Source organism: Bombus pyrosoma, linkage group LG16 (genome assembly GCF_014825855.1).
Source record: "Bombus pyrosoma isolate SC7728 linkage group LG16, ASM1482585v1, whole genome shotgun sequence".
NCBI classification, from domain to species: domain Eukaryota; kingdom Metazoa; phylum Arthropoda; class Insecta; order Hymenoptera; family Apidae; genus Bombus; species Bombus pyrosoma.
In genome coordinates, this window is record NC_057785.1 from 4,295,977 (window position 1) to 4,320,384 (window position 24,408).

At 34.0% G+C, this 24,408-nt stretch overlaps 2 protein-coding genes and 1 pseudogene across 7 annotated transcripts in view; 1 reads left to right on the top strand and 2 right to left on the bottom strand.

Annotated features, from left to right (window-relative positions):
* LOC122576570 (parathyroid hormone/parathyroid hormone-related peptide receptor-like) overlaps positions 1-15,717 on the top strand; it is a 41,051-nt gene extending 25,334 nt beyond the window's left edge. For 3 of the 6 annotated variants that reach the window (XM_043747059.1, XM_043747058.1, XM_043747057.1), the window contains 10 exons: positions 946-1,052; positions 1,286-1,444; positions 2,073-2,167; positions 2,699-3,051; positions 3,390-3,520; positions 3,694-3,779; positions 3,953-4,097; positions 4,287-4,551; positions 5,536-5,699; positions 12,051-15,717. In XM_043747059.1, the coding sequence (XP_043602994.1) occupies positions 946-1,052; positions 1,286-1,444; positions 2,073-2,167; positions 2,699-3,051; positions 3,390-3,520; positions 3,694-3,779; positions 3,953-4,097; positions 4,287-4,551; positions 5,536-5,699; positions 12,051-12,176 (1,631 nt within the window). In that variant the 3' untranslated portion in view covers positions 12,177-15,717. Of the gene's footprint in view, positions 1-945; positions 1,053-1,285; positions 1,445-2,072; positions 2,168-2,698; positions 3,052-3,389; positions 3,521-3,693; positions 3,780-3,952; positions 4,098-4,286; positions 4,552-5,535; positions 5,700-12,050 lie in introns of those variants that run through there. The other 3 variants (XM_043747060.1, XM_043747061.1, XM_043747062.1) reach the window with 3 other exon arrangements.
* Positions 9,000-10,539, bottom strand: LOC122576571 (annotated as a pseudogene).
* Positions 15,596-23,418, bottom strand: LOC122576576 (protein obstructor-E-like). The gene is made up of 6 exons (XM_043747078.1): positions 23,085-23,418; positions 22,444-22,648; positions 17,708-17,911; positions 17,306-17,500; positions 16,465-16,663; positions 15,596-16,040 (listed from the first exon to the last, which is right to left on the bottom strand). Exons 2-6 carry the CDS (start codon positions 22,505-22,507, stop codon positions 15,968-15,970), a joined length of 735 nt encoding a protein of 244 aa, XP_043603013.1. The 5' UTR covers positions 22,508-22,648; positions 23,085-23,418; the 3' UTR covers positions 15,596-15,967.
* Between the last annotated feature and the right edge of the window lie 990 nt (positions 23,419-24,408).

Genomic DNA, 24,408 nt, shown 5'->3' on the forward strand with positions numbered 1-24,408 from the left:
TACGACAATATTGGATGTAAAATCAGAATATTCGCTTGACGTCGCGCATGACCACAAGAGAATTCATTGAATAAAAAAACCGACAAGATCGTTCAGTTGTCACAATGTCTCGGCACGATACATCGAAGTGTCCATTATTCGGCGAAAAATACACCGGGAAAATCCCGGTTCGTTTCGACAATCGTTTTCATTGAAAAATTATTTTTGTCCATGATATCACTGGCTCGGACCAATGGAATTTTATTTATCAAGAAACAAATTAAAACCTCTTTCTTAAATTCTCAGAAAGAAATCCGAAGAAACTCAATCTCTAATTTAATTAACGATATCTATTCAGATTTCGTTGTTACGGAATTTTAATTAGAAAATATTTATCGAGAAATAAATTCAAAATATTTGACAAAGAGCCTTTGTAAAAATTCTACAGATCTCGATCGTTAGCATGGCCAACAATATCTCCAGGGAAATTATATTGTTTCACATTTTAATTAAGAGGTGAATTATAAATATTTGATTGGATCTTAATCATACAATTATAATTACACCACTTCGCTAGACGATTAATTATATAATATATTTATAAAGAACTGTGTAAAGCTGTTTAAAATATTTGTAGAGAATTTTATATAAAATGTGTAACAGGAATTGCTTTGAAGTTGAAAGCTTTTACCTGTGACGAAAATGAGAAAGCAGAGTCACGTTTCGGCGAAATGAAGAGTTTTCGAAATCAGAGCAAAATTGAACGAACTTTTGAAAGCCGAGTAAATGTGGGATGATGATAAAAAGCTCCTTAATCCAATACCTTCCCGTGAGTGATATCAAATGAAAACCACGCGGTCAGCTTTTTTTCTTTCGTGCACACGCGATACCATAGTGTGATATATTGCTCCCCTGCCGTGTAAAAAATGAAAACAAAAAACATAAAGAATATGTCATGGTGTGCAGGCTGGTGCCCGGAAGTTTGGGATGAGATATTGTGCTGGCAATCAACGGCACCTGGCGAGTTGGCCATCCTGCCCTGTCCATCTTATATCACTGGGTTTGATGTCCAGGTAATTATCATAATTAAAACTGCAATTCCTGAAATTTCTAATGAAAACTTACTAAAATGTTGACTGTTATATTGTCATATTGCTGTTATTGAATCATTAGGGGTCACAACAATTTGAAGTTACCAGCAAATCTAGATTAACACTTTGATAATGAATTTGAACGATTCCAATGTTCATGATGCGTTTCACTTGTACTTCACGATCTGTTCTAATGAATATATTTGAATTTCCAGGCGAATGCATCCAGAGAATGCATGTCAGATGGCCAGTGGTTTTGGAATAGTAGTACCAATAGTACTTGGAGCAACTACAGTCAATGCTACAGAAATTCATTGGTCACTGTTGTAATGGCACTGCCCGGTGGTCAAAAGAACAACGGCACTCTTATTAAAGTAAATGCTTGTGAACGATACTAAATTTATCAGTGATATTAATAAGAAACCATCCAGAATGTATCCACAGATAGCATATTTAATTAGGAAATGTAATAATAATACTACCGTGGAACCAGATTCTGAGCTTTTTGTTATCATCTTGGAAGTTTTAAGAAACCTTGACGACTTTGAAGCTTCAAGACTTCATTGATCATGAGAAAAAAAAAACTAATCTGTGGAAAAAGGAACAGAAATGTCAGAAACTCGTTCAGAGGAGATAGAAATCGATGGGAATTACGCGAATGAGGTCAAACATTTTTCAAAAGGCAGTCGATGATTAGGGACTATTTATTGCGTTCCTGTTGCAATTCTCAGAACTGCTTAGCACGACGTGAACTCCCATTACGTGTAATTAATTCGATAGTGTTACAATCTTTTGTGAAAAACGGGGAAACAGAATAATCATGGCTAATTTGCTTTCGCAACAAAATTAGTATGCGAACCATATCGGTGGCCTCTCTTTGATTGAAACCTGCGGTTTATCGATCAAATTCACGCAGACTGATTTCCCCCGTGCTTCATAATGTCTCCAATTACCTTTGCAAGATTTAATAAACATTCTAATTAACAGTAACTTATGTTCCAGAAATTTTTTCCGATAGTAAAGACCATCTCGAAAGTCGGCTATACCGTCTCTCTCTTCACCCTGGTGATAGCTTTCTTAATTTTGGTTGTGATCAAGTAAGTATCAGCTCAGGGATATTACTTTTTATTCCTGTTTTTTTCAATTTTTAATAAGTAGCTTATAGTAAAAGGTATTTTTATTATTTAGAGTTAGAGCGTATAATGTTTCAATTTTTCTAATCCTCCATTTTGACTATATTAGGTTGTCGCATGAGTTTGTACTAATACTTACAATTACTGACTTCCATATATTAATTCACAAATTCTACGTTTCAAGGTATAACGTTTAATTAATTTTATTTCTTGGGGGTAAATCAAAATACGAGTAATCCGACCGTCGCAATTTCATCAAATAGAGAAGAGAATTTAGTCAGAGACAAATTATATTTTTTTTTTTATGGCGGATCCTCTTTTTTCTTTTATTCAGCAATTCTCTTATCATCTGCATCCACCAGACGCTTTTAATGCTAATTTATAATTCCATGCAAGAAAAATTAGAAATACAAACACATGGAACAACTTATTAATTTTATTCCAACTAACATGTTTCAATATCTGATCTTTAAAATCCCGAATCATTACTTTAAGTTTATCCCAAATTGGACGTAGGAAATTGAGGTGCCCCCGGAATATGCTGCACATGCATTTGTTCGCCTCGTTCATGCTCCGCGCGTTTATGGCGCTGATGAAGGACATACTGTTCGTCTCTGGAATCGCCTTAGCCTCAGATGTTATGATAAAAAATGGAAACACATATTGGCTAGTGGACGAGAAAGAAAACAGCTGGCTGTGCAAAGTGTTCACCAGCTTCTGGCAATACTTCATCCTTGCAAACTACTTTTGGATACTAATGGAGGGTCTCTACTTGCACAACTTAATCTTTCTAGCACTCTTCACCGATATAAACTCAAGCATCATTGGCTACGTTTGCCTCGGATGGGGTGAGCATCTCTCAATAGCTATTTTCTGACTAATGTAGTAATTCCTTGAAAATTCTGAGCTTATCTAAATCTTATCAAGTACATTGTTCATTCATATGATATAGTTAATTCATAGTTCTGTTTTTGTTCTTTCCTTTTTTCTTTCTTTTTTTTTTTTATATATTAATGTGGCAAGAAATATCAATTTTGGAAGGATTTGCTTCATGAAAGATAGCAGTGGCAATGTAAACTTGTCGTTCGTGTTGTCTTATGTTGTTGCTTAGAGTTTCCTAAACTGCTTTAGTGAAATTATCATGTAAAGTATCAAAGTTAGTTTCTCTGCGTGTCTGTGCTCTCAGGTCTGCCAGCTGTATTCGTATCGTGCTGGATAGTGACGAGAGTGACTCTTGATAACAAGTACTGCTGGACCACTCATGAAAATTCCAACCTCTTCCTCCTTATTCGAGTTCCGACTATGCTGTCGATTCTGGTAAGTTACGTAAGGCTATATAAGGAATTTTCAATCTATTCAAGTTGTTCAACCCTGCATCTCACTCTCCTTGTCGCAACTTGAAAAAAGCGTTCATAACTTTTTCCACATTAAAACTTTTTGATCACTTCGATAGACTTGAGTATGAGAACCATTGGTTTCAAATTCCACAGATCAATTTTGGGCTGTTCGTCAATATCGTTAGAGTGCTCCTGTTGAAGCTCAAGTCCACAGTATCGGAGGAGACGCAAAGATACAAGTAAGTTTCGCCACCTAATTTCCGATAAGTCCTTTGAGTTATACGCCTGTGTTTACACAGCCTAGTTCTCTGAGAACTCCTACAAGCTACTTCGTTCCAGAAGATGAGTAGCTTCAATTCTCTTTGAGCGTAGTTTGTTCTTCACGTGTTAAAGACTCTGAATTACTTTGCAGAAGGTGGGCGAAAAGTACATTGGTCCTGGTGCCACTTTTTGGAGTACATTATACCGTTTTCTTAGGCATGTCTTATAGTATTGGTGTAGATGAGACTGTTGAAGTTGTGTGGCTCTTCTGCGACCAACTGTTCGCTTCTTTTCAGGTATATGACTTAGAGAGTCTCTACACTTTTCTTCGACTTCATTATTTTATAATATCTTCATCCGCAACGTCCAATTCTCTCTGCTCTTTCCATTCCATTGTGGTTTAAAGTTCCATCCTCGTCAGTTGTTCATTACGACATTATAATTATGGTTCTTAATTAAATTTCTTGTTCTTTTTTTGGTAATAGGGTTTTTTCGTGGCCGTTTTGTATTGTTTCCTGAACGGTGAGGTGCGAACCGAGGTAACCAAGGCGATCAGGAGCCAGAAATTGCCTCGTTTTCGCACTAGGTGGAACTCAAGACCATCCACCCACTCTAACAGCACGTGCAGCTGCAATGCATCAAAACTTGGTAGACGGTCAAAGCGGCCACGTTGGTGGAAAGAACCTTGGCTCTGTTTTCTTCACGACAGGACAGCTCGACGCTCAACCCACTCGATGGCGAGTACACAAGGTGTCCTCTCTATCCTATCAAATCCTTCGTTCTCTCACGCACGCCTTCAATGCTATCTCGATACCGCTGGCTGTTGCATTTTCAACACCGTCTTTGACATTTCATTTTCATATCTTCACCAGTCTGCATGTTTCTGTGTTATGTTCTAATTGATTAATGTATTTTCATTTGACGAAAGATATCTACCAACATTAAAAATTGGTATGCGCGATCGGATCGTTTGTTCTGATATTATGGACTAGTTGATCATTATTTCATTACTTTCGGCAGATATCAGTCCGTATTAAATTACAATACCTTGAGAAATAGGTTGTTATTCTACAGTGAATCTATAGAATAGTTGGCGATTAAAACGAGAATCATTAATAAGAATCATTAGTAGTCAACTTGATATTCTTTTCTGGTTATTAATATTCCAGTACTCAAGACTTTCACCAGTCATTTGCTATAATTTGTCGTGAACGATGATGATGCAGTTCCTCTTCCCATTTATTTTTTTTTTTTTTTTCATTTTCTTTGATTTATGGTTCAGTAGAAACAGCGAATCTCTGCATTTGTTCTTGCAAATCTCTTTACAGAATAGTTGCTCTCTTGCTTGTAGATCTCTAATATTTTTCATCCCGAAGTGGAAAGAATATTAAAATTTTAGAGATAGTATGATATATCGCTTTCAATGTTCTCCACGTTGATTTACTGATGCCTCTTCAATATTTCATGCAAAATTGCTCCTTTGTCTCGCCAAATATGATACTGTTCCCAAAAAATGAGTTTTAGACGGGAGAATAATTGCAAATTCTCAAACTCTTTTTAAACAATTTTATTTGCCATTCTATATTTGTTTATGTCAACATTGAACGCATTCTGTTTGTAAAATTACGTGAGCTACAATGTAAATTGGTCTGATTCTTTTTATATTTGATGTATTTCTGATGAAGTTGAAGAGGGTATCGAAGCGTTAAAGAATGTGGCTACTCGTTCTCTTAGATATTGGCACGCGAGGAGGTAGTTTAGCGAGCAGCAGAGGTTACTTGGAAATCGCAGGGAACGGACAGAGCGCATATCCGGGAAATCAGGATCAACAGGCGAATCACACGTCACCCCTCTACAGTAAATACACGGATCAATCGTTACTTTCCTTTTGCTCGAACGTGAGTACAGAGTTTTCTCCACCCATCTACGTGATGGAGTTACACCCTTTTTATTCGCATGATCAAGTGTAAAAAGCAATTTTATAAAGTAGATTTTTAGAATTGTGTAATAAATCGAATATATTACGCTCAGAAAATGTCACAGAAATTTCAAAGATACTGAAGCGTTTATTTACTTATATAAGTAAATTTAATTAATTAATGAATGAATTAAATATTTAATAATATACTTAAAAGTATATTAAATGGAGCTAATGTATTTTTTCATGAACTTTCAGCTAACTAGGGATTAATAAATCTATCAGTCCGGTCAAATAACAAAAATTCAGACAGAGCTAAATTTTGGTAGAGACCTTGGGTACACCAGTACAAACAAAATGCCAAAAGTCCCCATTGATCCTGTGATGTCAATCCACATTAGAGATGAATGCAAGTCCTCACCGCGTATCCTCAATTACTTCAAAGACCCCCCATAAACTTAAACATTTAGTTTATTGTTTCTGTAAGTTTATGGATGGTCCTTGGAACACCCACATCGACCTTTCCTACGTAATAACCCGAGAATACCTCAGGACTGAAACAAAAACCTACCGTTACGATGCGTGAAATGGCTCGTGTGATGTCACGCACGGTCTGACCGCCAAGGCCCCGCATACGGTTACTCCGACCCTAATAAGCCTAAGTTTCGGTTTATGACTGGTTCTTAATTCAGTCTTTAGGTTTATTATACTCTGTCAAGCTTCCTTCGTTCAAAACAATACAACGATACCGAACTTTCCTCCGTCATTACACGAGGGCGGACAGTCAGTTAAAACTCGGTTACCCGTTAGATACACATCGGAGTTCCAGAACAGCGCGGGAACAGTGAAATCTCGACAACACTTAAATCGTGGCAAATATAAAGTGTGAAGTTATCCTAAGTGAAGAAACTCACTTCTTCTACTGTGAGAGCCTTGCTCATGCGAAAGAACATCCAACATATAACTATCGGAACTTCACACGGCAACGAATCATTTATGACATTTGTGCCATACGCAACGAAGTACATACAGTGTATTAAGTGTTGAAAATGCATAATTTATAACCTGTTATCTCGCAAGAAATAAGGGGATCGATCTGTTTTGGTGCCGATTCTTATAATCGTAACGGGAATTTACGACTGCCGCTGTGTCTCCCCGCGACTGGTCGAAAATACACCTACCAGCAGTCAACATCTTCTCAGATCAGTCACGTTTATTGTAAACTGTGCTGTGTTATCCAATAAAGTTCGTTAGAAAATAAAGATAGTGGTTGTGTTACGGCTCAACCTTATCTTTGAAATCTAAGCGTTAATTTTACGTGACATTTTGGCGATCCGTGCCAGCATCCATCAGCTTCAAGTAAACGAAATTACGCATTTCGGTCAACTTTGAAGATTGAGGATCAACGGACCACTGTAACAGAGCAAACACTCTTGACGTTTTCACAAAGGAACACCGCAACGGAACCTTTCCTACGTGCTAAACGATCGAGGTGAACAAGCTTTGGATTCTTTTGCCAAATACGAGAAGAGACAGTTCAATAATAATGGCTACGCCACAAAGGGATAAAATCAAGACTGTTGACACCGCCTCAACTAGTAGTGGGATAGACCCAACAGTTAAGGCTATATTAGAGATTTTCATCCAAATTAGCATACTCACACGATGTATGGATGAAATAGGGGATAAGTTAACAAGAATATCCACGGGGAATATATCAAAAGCCAGTTTCCTTCGAGAATCTACTGCAATACCTCAGGCACCACCTGAACCATCCGAGGACAGAACCTTCTCCGAACGTGTTGCACGAGCAGAGCTTAAAGCTACAGATGCTCTAGAACGCATCCCACGACGAAAAACTTCAGCAGATTTTAAGTCGAGAGGTTTAGATGCTAATACGCAAGAGAAGTCTTCAGAAAATGAAGATGACAGAAGTCTATCTCCATCTATGTTAGATAGTAGTAAACGGCGCAATCGTTATAATGTTGCTGTAAAGCCTGCTACTTCGCCAAATTTCGAAGAAATTGTTTACGATTAACGAAGACAGTCAAACGCAAATAAAATTTAGCGAAGCGCTTTAAAGACGAAATTAATCCAACACGAGTCTGAGATAATTAATAAACAAAAAGCATCGGAAGATGTAGAAAATAAATTGACCAGAGAAGAAAAAAAAAGATATTAAACGAAAATCAATTTTAGATAGTGAAAGCGAAACAACTGATGCGCGTCAACGAAGGGAAGTTCTTTTAACGGACCCAGCTGGTGACAGCGATAGGTGTAAATCTGTAGAAAATGATAATGCAGTAACGAGTGTAATAGCAATTGAGGAAGCGAATTTAAGCCAACGTACTAGGAATGAAATATCTCGTTTACGTATAAATATGGTATTTGATAGTCCCTTATCACGCAGTTGGCGATCGAAGAGTTGTGATGATAAAAAGTAACCAGAAGAAAACAAATGTGCTAATATCGCAAAGAGAGAAGAAACATAGAGGCAGACCTAGGAGATCGGATAAAGTTGAAGTTAAAAAAGATGAAGATACAAGAAAGATCTTACAAAATGAAAAGGGTGGATTAGAAGATGAAAGAAAAGTCGAAGAAAATACAAAAGAAGAAATTGCAGGGACAGAAGTCAATTCAGAAAGTATATTAAATAGTATAAAAATATAAACTGAAACAGCAATTGGAGGATGCAAGATTGAATTATATAAAAGAGATAGAAAATCTAACGATAGCAAGAGACAAAGAAGTATCAGAAGTAAAAGAAGATGCGGGCAAAATGATTCAAGAAGATACGGTGTTCAGGGTAGAGTCTACCGAAGTGACAGAATCTCCTGTAAACTAAATAGCAGCTGAGAACAGCAGAGCCAACCAAAAATCCTGAATCGCCTTTGGAAGAACCATATGAAAAACGTGAAACTATGTAGAATGAAGTTCCAATGCAGCAGGTAACGCTATTGGATACCATAAAACAATTGAAAGAAGAGAAAGAAGATTCTAGTTTCAAGAATACAGAGACTCAAGCAGCAGATAAAGAAGGGGCCATTCAAAATTCCTAACACCATTAAAAGACCAACAGCCGCAGTCAACATTTATACTGAGATTCCAACTTCAAGCCACCTGGCCATAAAGGATCAAGACAAAGAAAACAAGTACACTTTGAACCAATTAACGTTCATGAAACAATCTTGAAGAAACACTAAGATTTTGGAGGACAAAAATCAATCTAAGGAGAAGGGTATGACGTCAACCCATATTAGAGGAGAGATGTGTGTAGTTCCTAACCGCGTATCTTCTTTTCAATCACTTTTAAAGACTTTATCTGCAAATCAATGTTATCAGTGTTGTCGTTAGCAGCATCTTGCTTATAAAATTGGAGGGAATTCTTGTATGGGCAATGCACACCTTCAATCATTTCAATATTCATATATTCACAGCAATAATCACAGATCGTCATACCCTATCTTGTTACTATGGATTTGCTGCAGTACTGAGGTACATCTACAATTTTATGGAATTCACACTCGAAGCCACGTGTACTGGATAAGAAATCTTTTGCAAATTCTATTTCGGCAAGAACAAGAGGAATGCTGCGATCGTCTACGCTCCGTACAGCAGCGTTTCGTACTTCTGCAAACAGTGCTTCTATCGAAGAGATTAGATAGTCGTCAACAAGTTCACCACGTGCTTCATTCAATCTCAGTAGCAGTGATTCCACAACAAGACATAAGTTTTTCATGGTGAACAATGGGGGATACCTTCTCGCAGTCATATTACTTTCCATAAATTTGGAGAACTCATCATACATAAGTGCGAAGTCACATTCTCCATCATCCAACACCATAGGGATTTGGTGTGTTTCCTGGCTGGTTTCCAGTGCATCTCTTTTCCATCCTAAAGGTATTTTCACTTTTAATATTTCATATTATATATATATATGTTTTGAATACCATTTTCTATACTAAATTCTGCAGGACAAAAGTCATACTTGTTAATTCCTATGTCTTTTCTATAAAACCAATTGACATGCATGAATATGAATTTTAGATTTTGCAAGTTATTATGTTGTACATCCATACAAACTATAGATTCTATGTATTGAAGCATGTTTTGTTGAAATTCCTCCTCTCTCTTTTGCTCTAACTCTAGCTGATCTACATTTTCACCAATTGTAGCTCTGTTACCTACTGTCATCTGAGCTTTAATCTTGCTGTTTTTTTTTTGTTTTAGGCTTATAAATTCCCTTTTCTTGCGGAGAAAGATTGTTCCAGTCGTCGCTGCAAAATGATGAAAGTTCTCTCATATTTCTTGGAACAAATATACCACGCTTCTTTTGCTGTTTCGCCCAGTCAAGAGCAAAGAAATAGGATGCATTTTTCGACATATTTTATATAATGCTCGACAATCCACATTCGCTGGAGAACCGGGGAAAACTGTTTGCAGAGCTACGAAAACGCTGCTGTACGGGGCGTAGACGATCGTAGCATTCCTTTTGTTCTTGCCGAAATAGAATTTGCAAAGGACTTCTTATCCAGTACACGTAGCTTCGAGTGTAAATTCCATAAAATTGTAGATGTACCTCAGTATTGCAGCAAATCCATAGTAACAAAATAGGGTATGACGATCTGCGATTATTTCTGTGAATATATGAATATTGAAATGATGGAAGGTGTGCATTGCTCAAACAAGAATTTCCTCAAATTTAATGAGCAAGATGCTGCTAACGAAAACATTGATAACATTGATTTGAAGATAAAGTTTTTAACAAATAATTGAAATGAGGATACGCGGTGAGGAGCTGCACACATTTGGCCTCTAAAGTGATTTGATGGCCACATATCCCTCTCTTCTTAGGTTAATTTTGACCAAAATTGATTTTGGTCAAAATCGATCTAAGGAGGGGTGGATATGTGACGTCAATTCACATTAAAGGCCACATGTGTGCAGCTCCTCAATGCGCACTTTCAATTACTTCAAATAAATTTATATAATAAATTCAATAAATTTAAACTTTTAGTTTATTGTTTCTGTAAGTGTTATCGGTTTGTGGATGGTCCTTAGAAAGAAAAAAAAGGATTTAATTGATTGCGCTAAAGTATTTGTAGAAATAAATAATAAAATAATCACAAAACGAATTCGCTTTCTCCTTGCTGTTTATGTAGAAAATTGATTGTATAAACAAGTATAGATATTTAACTTTTGTAACAAATACACGGAACAAGAAACAAGTACAACTATCTTGTCTTCCTCTAACATCGGTTTCTGCTCATCGACACTTGTATCGAGCATTCTATCAAGTTCAGGAAATTAAGAGACAATATTTTGGAACCGATTCCAACTATCCTCCCACCTGCTCCGGAAAAACTCCTAAACACTATTTTTTGCAATTGTAAAAAAGATTGTAGTGCTAAATCTGCAGAAGAGTAGGATTGTTGTGTTCACCAGCGTGTACTAATTGCCAAGGCCAGTCTTGCTCGAATGTTCATCTTCAGTTGAACAATTTATGCACATGCAGCAAGAAGAAGAGGCAGAAGAAGAAATCGAAGAAGACATGACTGTTGAAGTCGAATTTGAAGAGTATGAATCAGATTAAAATATTACAATAAATTAGGACTACAGTTTAAAATAATCACCTATATTAATATCCTAACCTATATCATCATGCAGTAAATATAGTATTTTCCCATAAAACTCTGTCATAACAGATAGTGGGAATGGGCTTATCGGGGAAACCACGTTAAAAAAAAGCGCCAAGTACACTACAAGACTGAAAAGGAAACACCCAGCAGATCTCATAAAGGATATAACCTAACAAACACGAAGATGGTACCCCGCTGGGGGTAACCATCCACATGCTATGTATATTTAAGCTGTAATATTTTACCAAATGTCCTATTGGACAAATTGTAAAATTTAAATAAATAATAATAAAAAAATGTACACTACCTCATAGGTGGTGTAAAAATCTGTGTATATCATGTAGAACGTAACTCCTTCGACTTTTAGAATGGCGATATCTTAGGAATGGTGATTCTTAGGGAAAAAAGTATAAGGAACATTTTTGTAGATAATTTTATGATCTACAATTTTTGTTTGAGCTATATTTTCGATAAAACTTACCGTTTTCAAGAAAAATTAAAAAAATCCGAAAATTTTGACTTTGACCTTGAATAACTTTTTTAGCACCCATGAGATCAATGGGAACTTTTGGCACTTTATTTCTACTGGTGTACCCAAGATATCTACCAAAATCTAGCTCTGTCGGAATTTTTGTTATTTGAAATGTCTATTTTAACCGGACTATATGTTCTGAGATTGGACTTCGTTTTAGGTTTCGGAAGTAACACCTTGCACAGGACTCAATACAGATAGAATTCGAGAGCAGCATTGTTGGAGTGATTCAGAGTGTTGTCATCTCGCCTACGAGCTACACAATTTACATCATGGGCCCTCATAAATCCTGTAATCAGATTTAAATCAGTTTACTACTAAGACTCTGCGTGCAAACAGCTGATAAAAATAATGAGAAAATTTCTTCAGTGGAAGAACGTGTACTATACACGATTATTATAAAACATATGAAGACTGTAAATCCATCAACGGTCCGCCAAAACTGTTTTAACCATAACGCTGCTAGGAAGTCTTGAATAGTTCAACATCCACATTTCTTCTACTGCTTTTGTATTACTCTATATTTTTTCTAATGAAGTTAGAAACCCAAACGAGGGAAGATGGACTTACAAAATTTCTATTTTTGTAGATGTTACTATTGAAACAAAATCTTTTTACCAAGAAATAGTAAACTTCTATGTTTTTAATACAACTGTGACGTATAATATTTGCATTATAATTGTTATACAAAGGTTTCTAAAGGATTTCATTAAGTTTTACTATAGAGTGATTTACGAAACAATTTAATTGACAAGTATTATCACCGTAGGGTAGTTAATACGATTTAACGCTGAACTGTAACAGTGATAAATGACTTGCCAGTATTACTATGGCCATTTTGCTTTAAATTGCTAACTGTAAGCTTAAACACACACGTTTAATCTTTACAAAAATTCTTATATTCTAGATATACGAACTGCATCAAGTTACGTTAGTCCAACAGTAAATACATGTGAAATTATAATAATTTAAACTGGATATACATGTCGCTCAGAAAGTTCGTTCCGATTTTTAAGGAAAATTCAAATGCGGCACATTTAAATTTCCATATACATTTATTGAATTATATAAGTGTCATTTTGTTCCACGACTGTTTCACTGTTTCAACTGAAACACAATTGTTTCTCTATCTTTCACGCAACTTCAATATTCCATTCTTCCAGGACTTTCAGGTTTTTCGGCGCAAAACTTTTCAATATGATTTTTTACGTCGACCAAAGAGTCGTTAAAGCTTTTGCCACTAAGGGAATTTTGTAATGATCTATATAGGTGAAAATCTGAGAGTCATGTCTGATGAATACGATGAGAGGAGTAGCACATCCCAACCAAGCTCCAACAGCGTTAGAAACTAACTATAAAACTAAGAAAAATTAATGTCACCTAACAAAACTATTATATGATATACAGATTATTAATTATGTGTATACAGATTATGTATAATTTGAAAACTTATATTAGGAAAAAATACATTCAAAGAATCATATAATTACAAAAATTTTATGATGAATTATTTGCTGGTACGTCAGAATAATATTCTTAAATGTAAAAACGAATTAACTGTCGTGTTCTATGTTAATCTTTAGTAAATCACGGCGAGAAGATTTATACCTGACAATTATAATACGTATCTCGTTCTATGTTAATATCAATCTATTCATATTGTTCAGTATTGATTAATTTAAAAATATTAGAACGAACGTTTTGATAATACGAGGGAACTATATTGGGAAAAAACGCTTTTCGTGCAAATAATGTAGAATTTTCAGTGAAGGAAATCGGCGAGAAAAATAAAAAATCAGTAGCAATTTTTAACGTTAATATACGTATTACGATATACATTAACTTTCTGAGCGACCAAATATTAAATATTTTATCATATATCCACTTTTATCTACCATGAATTATCATCCATTTTCATTGGAATATTCACCAATAGTTTTGCGAATACTGCAAAACGTGTATTTGACAAAATTACGACTGTCTATCATTGAAACATAATATATCCTTCGGAGATAATAGAATGGTCATTTTCGTATTGGCAAAGAATTCGTTCTATCAGAATAACACGGTTTCCCTTGCAGTTGTACGTTGTTCATGTGGGACAAGTTGTAATCGAATTATATCGGTGTTCGTTCCCAATGAGTCCTTTTTATCGTTTATCGCTTTGCAGGAATAAATGTTCATGATGTTTGTGTTAGTGCTGTATATTATAAAAATAAAAAAGAATAAGTGTTTCTATAGATATGTGTCGGTGGATATTTATTGTACGACTAGAAAATAAGAAACTATTGGCTAATAAATCTATCTTCCCTCGTTTGACATTGCACTGTGGATATACTTATAATAAATTAATGATGACAAATGTTTTTCAAGACTTTTCAGCAGTTATTTTTTACATAATAATATATCTCAGATTCTTTAAAATTGTAAACTGGAGATTTTAAACTTAAAGACACACGTTTATTTTTTTATACATGTTCTTCTATCCTTTGACCTGTAGATGTTATATACACTGCATCAGGATCTGCTGAACCCGACTGTAAACGGATGTAGATATATAATAATTCAAGTTGGATACACATATGTATTAGCATTATATATTGTACATCCAGCTTCAATTATTTTTTCGTGTAGTCAACGAGCAAAGTGAACGACCGTTAGTCTGTGAATATCGCATTATCTCTAGAACTACCACCCACTAATTGTTTTGCGAAAAATACAAAACATACGTTTGACAAAATTACTCTTGATTCTTATCAGGATAAAAAGATTGAGGAAATAGTTCAGGTTGGTAGTACTAGTGTCAGCAAAGAATTCATTTGACCAGGATTACGTGGATTTCCTGAGACTTGTACTTTGCTCATATGGAACGGAATTGAAATCGAATGATGTCCATATCCATTCCTAATGAGTCTGCATTAACTGTCAATATGTAGTTCTTTGCCGCTTATCACTTTGTACATAGGATATGTGAATAATTGTCAGTGACGTGTGTATTTATGATGTACAATTGCAAGCAAATGTATGTTTTTATTCTTGTGTATACTTGTATGTGTGTATTCGGGTTGTTATTTCTTGCAATGAATTCAGCTTACGAACACGGGGAGATCGGTTGAAAATTTTCCACGTGCTCTATCGCCTGTCTGTATTTCAAATCTAATCAATTCATTATCCGTTATCACGTTCTCGACTGTTCATAATTAAACATAGACGTATGGAGACATTCCGATTAATGAGGGTTACGTGGAATTTTTTCGATGTCAATTTCATTGTCAATTATTGGTTTCCTTTCTTGTTCGCTGTTATTGTTTTACCAGGAAGATTCGTTGGAAAAATATTATTGAACGAACATATCAATATTACGAATGAATCATAATTAGTAAATCAGTGTAGTAGCTGGAATTTAAAATGAAGACTTGATAAACAGATTCAGTACTTTGATATGTAAATTTTTTAGATACATGAAATATTTCAGTATATGAGAGCGTCTCTGATACAACATTTTCTCTGATTAAATCATGGAAAAGTACTATATCTGTTAAAAAGTACAAATGCGTAATTGCATTGGATTGTACCATATTTAAAAACATTTATACTATTTTTTGTCTCAACAGCTTTCTATTTTAGAGATCAAGTCCAAGCTCTTATATATGTATATTCGATGTAAAAGTTCATAATTGATTGAAATAAAGTGAAACATATGTATACATTGTTTGTTATTTTCCTAACAGATTTTTTTATTTGAAAACTATTTGGTCTACAATTTTGTGCTAAATACAAGCACATCATTTTTACGATAGTTCTTATCAATGATTCGTGTATTTACATTATTACATTCTACTCATTTTCTTGTAGTTTCTACAGTGGCACACAATAGTAATTTCATGTATTTTCTCGAGATATATCTTGCAAGTGGACACTGCGTTGAGATCGACTATGCTGGCCACTATCAAATCGGATATTCACTCTCAACGTAGTGTCCACTTGCGAGAAATGGCCTCGAAAGCAACTCGTGATAGTTTTACTTTCAAATGAACGTATCTTTACAAATCATTCATTCGTACATTAAAGTCATCACTATGATTCTCCCTCTAGCACTGTACCTATTAACGGAACTTTCTTTTTCTCATGCGGCAGACCGAGTGGTTCACTGAAAATAAAAAAGGTATATTAAATAAAAATTCACAAAAAATGAACAATTTTATGGAAGAATTACGTAATATTAAATTATAGAGGAAATACTTTAATGGAATATTGTGTTTCTCCACGTTGGTCAATTACCTAGAAGCTCCAATTACAAAATTTACCTAATTACTAAAGTAGGCAAATAATTATATTATTAATATTTAACAATACAAAATAGTGAAAAAGATTTATTAGAGAATTAAAAAATTATAATTTTTATTATTATTATGAATTCTACATTAATTATCTGATATAACTAATAAGACTATATAGTGTTAGTTTCCTTTGTACGTGGAGGATTGATAAGTCAGATAGGCGAGTGAAGAAGTGTTGACAGAATTGTATCTCTTCTTTGAGATTTATTTGAAATTTATTGAAAATCCGCTTACCATCCACTGACGTTGTGCGCGGGAAGACATGTGTTTTCCAGCTGGCTGAAAGCCTTTCCTTCTTCGCAAACCTGCAATCGTGGCCGACCATTCACACACACGAAATAACGCTGACAGTCATAAGGACTGGCGTAGAACTCAAACTTGTACAGCCGATTTTCATCGTTAGGATCATTTGGGCATCGAAGTCCTAAGAATGCTACATTGACAATAGTAAAGCAGTAATTAACAATTAAATAGTGTAGTGAATAATTGGAGTCACGAATCACACAACAACACAATCTCACTTTTTGCTACCATACTATGTAAGTTATTGGTATAAATGTTCTCGCCCTAATTAGACATATTCAATGACATTTAAAATAACATCAAAATCTTTTCCTTTGGGTATCTTAACGACAACAGTGTCAACAACATCACAGATGTATGAAAGATGCTGTTTGAACTTACTTCAAGAAAAATCTAACTCTCTTGAAATATTAATTGGTGTATCTGTCCTGTTACAGAATGCACCTCAATTGCAGTAACAAAAATAATTATTCTCAATATGATTGGCAAATTTTTCATTAATTTGAAATTTCGACGATAAACTTGAAAATTAAAAATAAACTAATATCTTACAAATGTCGTAAATGTTTATAATTCTTTAATATTGAAATATATATATTAAGAATTCGAGAATGTGAAAAGAATTAAGTCATCATCTTCCACTTTCTGTAGGAATCCTGCTCTTGTATGATGCTTTTAATATGTAAAAAATTTCTTACGCTGTGATATGACGAAAGAAGATAAAAAACACGCTTAAAAGATGTAAAGAAGAGGAGATATAAAATCCGCTCACATTCAACATCGCAGTCTGGTACTTGATCAGGCCAGTCGCAACGATAAGATTCAGAGTTGAAGGCCAACCCTTCGGGACAATGGAAAACATGTGCTCTCCCCTCGACACAGGACATGAATTTGCCACAATTGTGTTGATCTCCGATTTTGAAGAAACCATACTGATGGGGACAGTCATCCGTTGGCTGTGGTGTCTCTGAAAATTAATTTTTATTATTTTAATTTAATTGCCAATAAAATTATTTTTCAAGCATTAAAATTCCGTCTTCACATATTCTCAATGATTAAAATATGCAATTCTCCTAATGTGAATAATATCAATGAAATTCTATACCTGTAAAATGTAAGTATAATATTTCAGAGTTAATTTACAAAAAATGGTCAAATTTGAAATGATACTAACGTCGGTTAGGTCTTCCATCACAATCCACACCTGCAGGATATTCACAAGGATAGGCGAACCTCACGTTAGGATTGAATAAGAGTCCCTCAGGACATAATTTGTGTTCGGGGATACCATCAATGCACTCGATGTAAGCGTCACATTGGGATGGCACAGAAAATCGACCATTCTTTTCAGGACAGCTATCTTTGTGTACGCTGGCCGCTGTAAAAATAAGATAAACAGCTTTCTTTACTTGCTACTCTATTTAATTTTGAATTATGTTATTTCCATACTCCGTGGGAAAATTGGTTTGTTGTTAATGATCCTGTAAATATTCCACCCTCGATTTTCTTCCAGAGGAATTGTTACATTGAAAAACGTTTGAAACAGTTCGGTTCAGAAAAATAATAAGTTCATTGTAACATATGGTACTTTTAGGTTTCCCTTTTGGAATTTTTTTACAGCAGCCTATACAACTGTTTCTGTAGATATGTTGCAATATATATTTGTTAATATTTTTGCAATTTCCAAACATATTTTTCAATCGAAGTAATAGGTGGAAATTCTCCTAAACATATTAAATGATCCAGTTTGCCTGTGTAATATTAAAACATATGTTTATATGTAATGCGAACAATGATATTGTTTAATAATAATTTAATATGTATTATATTTATTATATATACCATATATGTTATATATTTAATAATGAAATAAATTAATAACGAAGATCTGAATTTCAGGGAAAATAATGAAGCAGTCACAGTATAACAGAAGAACATTCTCTTGAGATTGCAAGTAACTGTTATGGAACATAAAGATGAAGCTGTTAGGAGAATCCAGGTTTTTCAACGTACATTTGTCAAACACCTGTTCTGATATTATTTCACGACAGAGTTTCTCGATGAGAGTTTTATGAAATCGTCTGAGCTATTTCACCTTCTGTTACAGAATCATTTTGCACTGGTTCTGTGCCTCTTACTTCATAATTTCTGAAGTGATCCACGACGACGATCTTCCAGGAATAGATATTTCAAAATGTTCTCATTTTCCATCAATTCAAAGTAGATTTTAAGAAATTCTGTGATTTATCATTTATTAAAAGATAAGAGTAACTCGTCACAGTTTATTAAGAATTTTTGATCCAATTTTTATCCACTCGATCTAGTTTTACTAAATTTAATAATCTGTTCTCTATAAATCTGGTCTAGTTCTTCAATTCGTCAATCTCAATATAAAATTATGTATATATGTATATTAATTGTTTTAATTTATTCACTACTGTTTTTTTATATATCTATCATAATTTATTTTAAAATTATTTGCACAAGTTTCCCATAAAAATCTTCTCTCCAAATTCTTTCATTAATTATTACCAAATATCGAAAATATCCCTAATTGCGCACTATCGTAATTATCAATTCTGTAATATACTTTTTCCTGTTTTACATAGTCAAAGAGCTTTTAAAGAATTTCTTCCTCTTTTACGCTTAACACCATTCTATTTCTTTATTGATAAGTTAAACAAACACAGAAGACGCTGATTGCTAATGAATGGTTAATAGTTGCAGAGCTCTTTTCGCGGACCTTCGGATTGGGAAACCCTGGCCCCTTGCATAATGCAGCACCTTGAAGACGAAACCGGTCCCTGAACCGCGCATGTATTCACGCTCACTATCGAATTCTCGAACGGAGAAAGTTCGAGGATGCGATTTGACCTCCGCACTTCTCTATCTATCTTCATCTTACACTGAATATTATTCAATTATACTAACCGAAATTGAAATTGAAACTAAATCAAGTCGTTCACAGATCGTTAAGTGGTTAATTCTATTTTTCGATATTTTTGAAATTTCTTGATGGAAAAGCATTTAATTGACGCTTATCTTACATAATTTCATCAACTTTCTCTATTTTACGATTTTTGAAGTTAACCGATTTGGCAAATAAGCAGCTCAGTTCACTGACTAACAACAAAGGAGTGAAGTAACGTGTAAAAGCTATGTAAATGCAATGTACGTACAGAGTTTGGTATGGATTTAAAAATTATTATGCAGTTATGGAAAGGTATTTTGGAAAGGTAGTTAGCGATATAAAATAGCTGCAAATAAAAGGATCTCTTCGTTTAACCTTTTTGAAAATATAAATTTTATGAATTCAAACTATATGGTTGAAAGTACTTAAGTGAATTTTTGTAGAATTCCTTACATATATGTGTGTATATAAAACGCGGTATGAAAGTGTGAAAGTATAGCGTGATGATACTGTTGAATTACTACTTATGCCAGTTCAGGATTAAGTATCTCTCCTTCACTTAGCGGAAGCTGTAGCTTCCCTCAGGCTTCGAGATCGCCGTCTTCAGTTTACGTAACGTATTACAAAATCGGAAATCTATGATTTATAGCATGCTTTATTGGAACTCTCCATTTGTTTACACGGTTAGAAAATATTGCAAGAGTATATTGTAAATGTTTCAGTTTCATGTCAGTGAATTAAAAGCTAAAAGTTTCCTTTCTTTTAGATAAATCTTCGGCATTAAAAAATTGATTTTTTTTGTAGCGTGAATAATGAACAACACTCAGGTTAGCAATCAAGTGAGTATTTTAATGAGAAACGGTGTGATTTTGATCATAAAGCGATAATGAAAATTATTGTGGGAGAATGGTCGTGCAAAACGTGACGTGATGATGCAACATGATGATGAAAAGCTGAATGGTTTACCGGGACAGTCAATGAATTTTAACAAACACGACTATTTTTATCGATGGAATAATTTGGAACCTAAGCAACAAGACAATTTACATGAGCAAACAAGTTGAGGCCATTGAAATATCTCTCTCCATCTGTTTCCACTAGTTTATGAAGCTACATAATGACCAGAAGAATCTGTTGAAGTTGTTTGAAGAATCTTTTAATGCATTCTGAATCCATAAAAGAGGCAGTGGTTCTTGGATTCTTAAAAGAACCGGTTAGATCAGTATTATGGGAAATATTCTACGGATATTCTGTATTACATGTAAATCTATATGTAATAGTATTATTATAGATAACATATTATTATAGTAGTAGTATTATAGATAACAGTATTTAATAACAGATTAGCATTATTGTAGATGTCTTGTTTTATGGGACATTATGATAGATATGATGAGTATTATAGAATTCAGTATTATAGAAGATGAGATTTTAAAGAGCTGTAAACTTCATTGCAACAAGTACTCTACCAATTTTTATCTTCACTGCAATTACTAGCACTTACACTGATTCTGGAATCCCTATTATCGCGATAACTGTGATCATTAACAAAGAAACTCTACTGAAGTGATATTACTGTAATAGTCATCATATTGTAAGTTTTATTACATGATTCCATTGACTGAATACAGAATTGCTAATTATACCTGTTCTATCATGTGACACTTGAACTTGGGAGTTGTATATTTATATATCTTTATGTTTTAAGAATAGGTATATATTCTTCTAGCTTGAATGAGAACATCTTATATTAATATCTTAGTATTTGCATTTAATTAAATAACATTTAATTAATTAAAGACCTTTGGCAGAAATTAATTAGATATTTATTAAAAATATTCATTAAAGTTTTATAGTTTATTAGAAAATTGGAAAATTAGAAACGTTATCCTTGAAAATAGAGATTTTTTCTATGATTACACAATTTCTTTTTTATCAATCATCCATTCTTAATTAAGTCCATCATAACGAGCAAATTACAAGTGGTAATATTTTTCTTTTTGCAAATAAAACGTATTCTTCGTTAAGCAATATATTTTGAATAATTTAAATTGCAAAGGATAATAATATCTTTCATTTTGCAGTCTGTCATGAATAAGATATTTTTCCTAAGGAAGAGTCTCTCATAAGTAATCACAGATGAGCACACTTATCTTCAGGAACCATATATTATAAGACGCAAGAAATGTCACTGATACTGCTTTGCAAAATGAAGAGAACGGCATTCGCTTTCTCGAAGATACGATCTTGTATAGACGAGAGCTGAAAAGAAGCTCTCTGGAAGGAATGCAAGTCTGGTTGGTTATTTCTAATAGACGTAACACAATGATGAAGAGGATCACGTGTATTGGCTGAAAGTGCCACATATGGAAATATCGGAAATAAAAATACGTGAGTGATAGTCCTCCTTCCAGATGGATACTGAATCTAGGGTAAGTGCCCCCAATATCGCCTATCAAATTTTCAGTTGTTCTCAAGTAAAAGGTAAGGTCTCATGTGAAAGAGATACTATTTGTGTTTCGTGTACAAATATAAAATACGTCTTTCTATACATATATATTTGTGTAGAACTTATGTTGTCGAATCCTTCCAACTTTTTTTTCTCAAAATATTACTGGTGAGCGATATTACGGGCTAGGCCTAAGCGATATTAGGAACACTTACCCTACGTATATACCAATGGAAGCGTTCACATGACGATTTTCGTGACATATAGTATAGCGATACTGGTTTCGTGTATCCCAAGTACCTCCGCCGCTGGCGATACTTTTCGTACGAAGTCGGTAGATCAAAGAATGATCAACACAGGCGATAAACACAGGCAACCTATACACGAACAAATGAGACTGTATGTTTCATTTCCAGAAGTGTATCACGAATTTGTATCGCAATACGCAGTTCGTGATACACGTATCGCGTGTGAAAAGGGCCATAGAGGGCAGACCCTCTCTTGCCCCCGTGCCGTCCCGCGAAACTTTCCAACTGCTCACAGTACTCACAGCTCGCGAAGCCGAGGACGCCGCAGGCGATCAACAAACGAACGGTCGTTGTTGTTATGGTCATCTCGAGCTCCTGCTGTCTCGACTTCCGAAACCAAAACTATCTGAATCCTCCTGCTCACGAGCTTTTATGATCTTCGCTCTACCACCACGCATGCCGGCTCCTTCTCGATCTTCTCCTCCCTCATACGTTTTTTTGGGATCACTTAAAATTTTGAGATACTATGTTATATAAGACAAATTTGGATTTGCAATAGATTACTATGAGAGGATAATAGAAATCTGGATTTGGATAGAAATTGAAGATTGGGTGAGAATATTGTATATTAGTAGTGCATCGTATGTTTATACTTCATTCAATAATATTTAATTATATAAAATCATATTTGACTGAAAATATTTCTGCGAATATATATTTTTAGAAACACAAATAAAAGGATAGGACCTAGAATTGAGATTTGTTTCATCTACTTTGGATATTTTACATATTTTTATACATTATGTACATTTCATTTATTTTTCAAAAATTGTAATTATAAAGAAATACTTTCATGTAGTTCTATATTACAAAATATAAACAATGACCTACTATTGTTTATATCTCAATCTATAGATACAATTAAAATAAAAAATGTCCGTACCTATGTGTATGAATAAATTAATCTTTTTCGTACAATTGCATTATCTTCCTTATTCAAAAATAGTTCTTCTTCCGATTTAAAATATTGCATCTTCAAAACGGCGTCTATAATTTCATCCTAACCTCACTTTCTTCGAGCTCGCAATGCAAACATTCCAAACCGAGTCTGTCCATCTTACAGCTTATTTTTCTAATGTATCGAAGAAAAGGTTTGTAGACGAGCGATACGTAGAAAAAATCGAAGAAAATGTCAAGGCTCTGCTGGTTGGACGCCCGAGGTTTCTCCAACCGCGAAACTTAGCACATCGTCTGACGTTGCGCAAATTCACCGCTTTTTCCCTATATCTTCTATATATGTATTATTCTTTCCTTCGTACTTCCACGAAAGGATTTGTATCCTTTACATTTTCATGTGCAAATGAATCATCGAAATTGAGTATTCACAATCTCTTTGTAAATATAGTTACATTGTCTGTATCATTTTTTCCTGAAAATGTTTTATGTGTTCTATCAATAATCAAAATTATGGTAGATAAAACTCTTACGTGATAATTAGTTTTGCACTTAAGTGAATGCCTTTGTACACTTTATTTTTTCTACTTTCTGTTTTGGATTTATTAATTTCTATTCTTTTCTATATCTCCAATTCATTTAAGCTATTGTTTTTCGTGTTAATTTGCAGGAGGAAGAATTGACTTTGCACCATTTCATTCATTGCCATTGTAACGAGTAATTACATGACTCTTTGGTCTTGGAGCAGAATTCGTTCCCAGCAGTGTTTCGATACGATCCTTTGTGTAGCGTTCAATGGTTATTATAACGTGAAATTGATTTTGGTTTACGCCTTATGGTATGGTTAACCATTATTTTTACGAGAGAAGTCAAATTGAAAAATTAACGAGATGCGTGGGTCTCGTGATATGAAATTTTATTTCATTTCCTTACCCATGATGGAATATATGGTTATAATTCCGGATGCTATAGATTATTTTAGTAACTCAAATAAAATAATAAATATTGATAACAATATGGAAAATTAATATAACCTTCAGATATCCTATTTAAATTTTGATGTATTTTAATATTATGTAAAGTGGATTGGACAATGAACTCTTAAAGATAATAAATATAAATTAATATTTATTAATAAAATACATTTAAATTATTATTTGCAAATTAATTATTGTAATAAAATTCCTTTTTAATGGATGTAAAATCTGATATACGATAAAGAATATTATCATTATTAAACAAATTATTAATAAAACGAATGTTAATTAATCTTTATTAATTGATTAATATTTGTGAAATTTATAATGAAAATT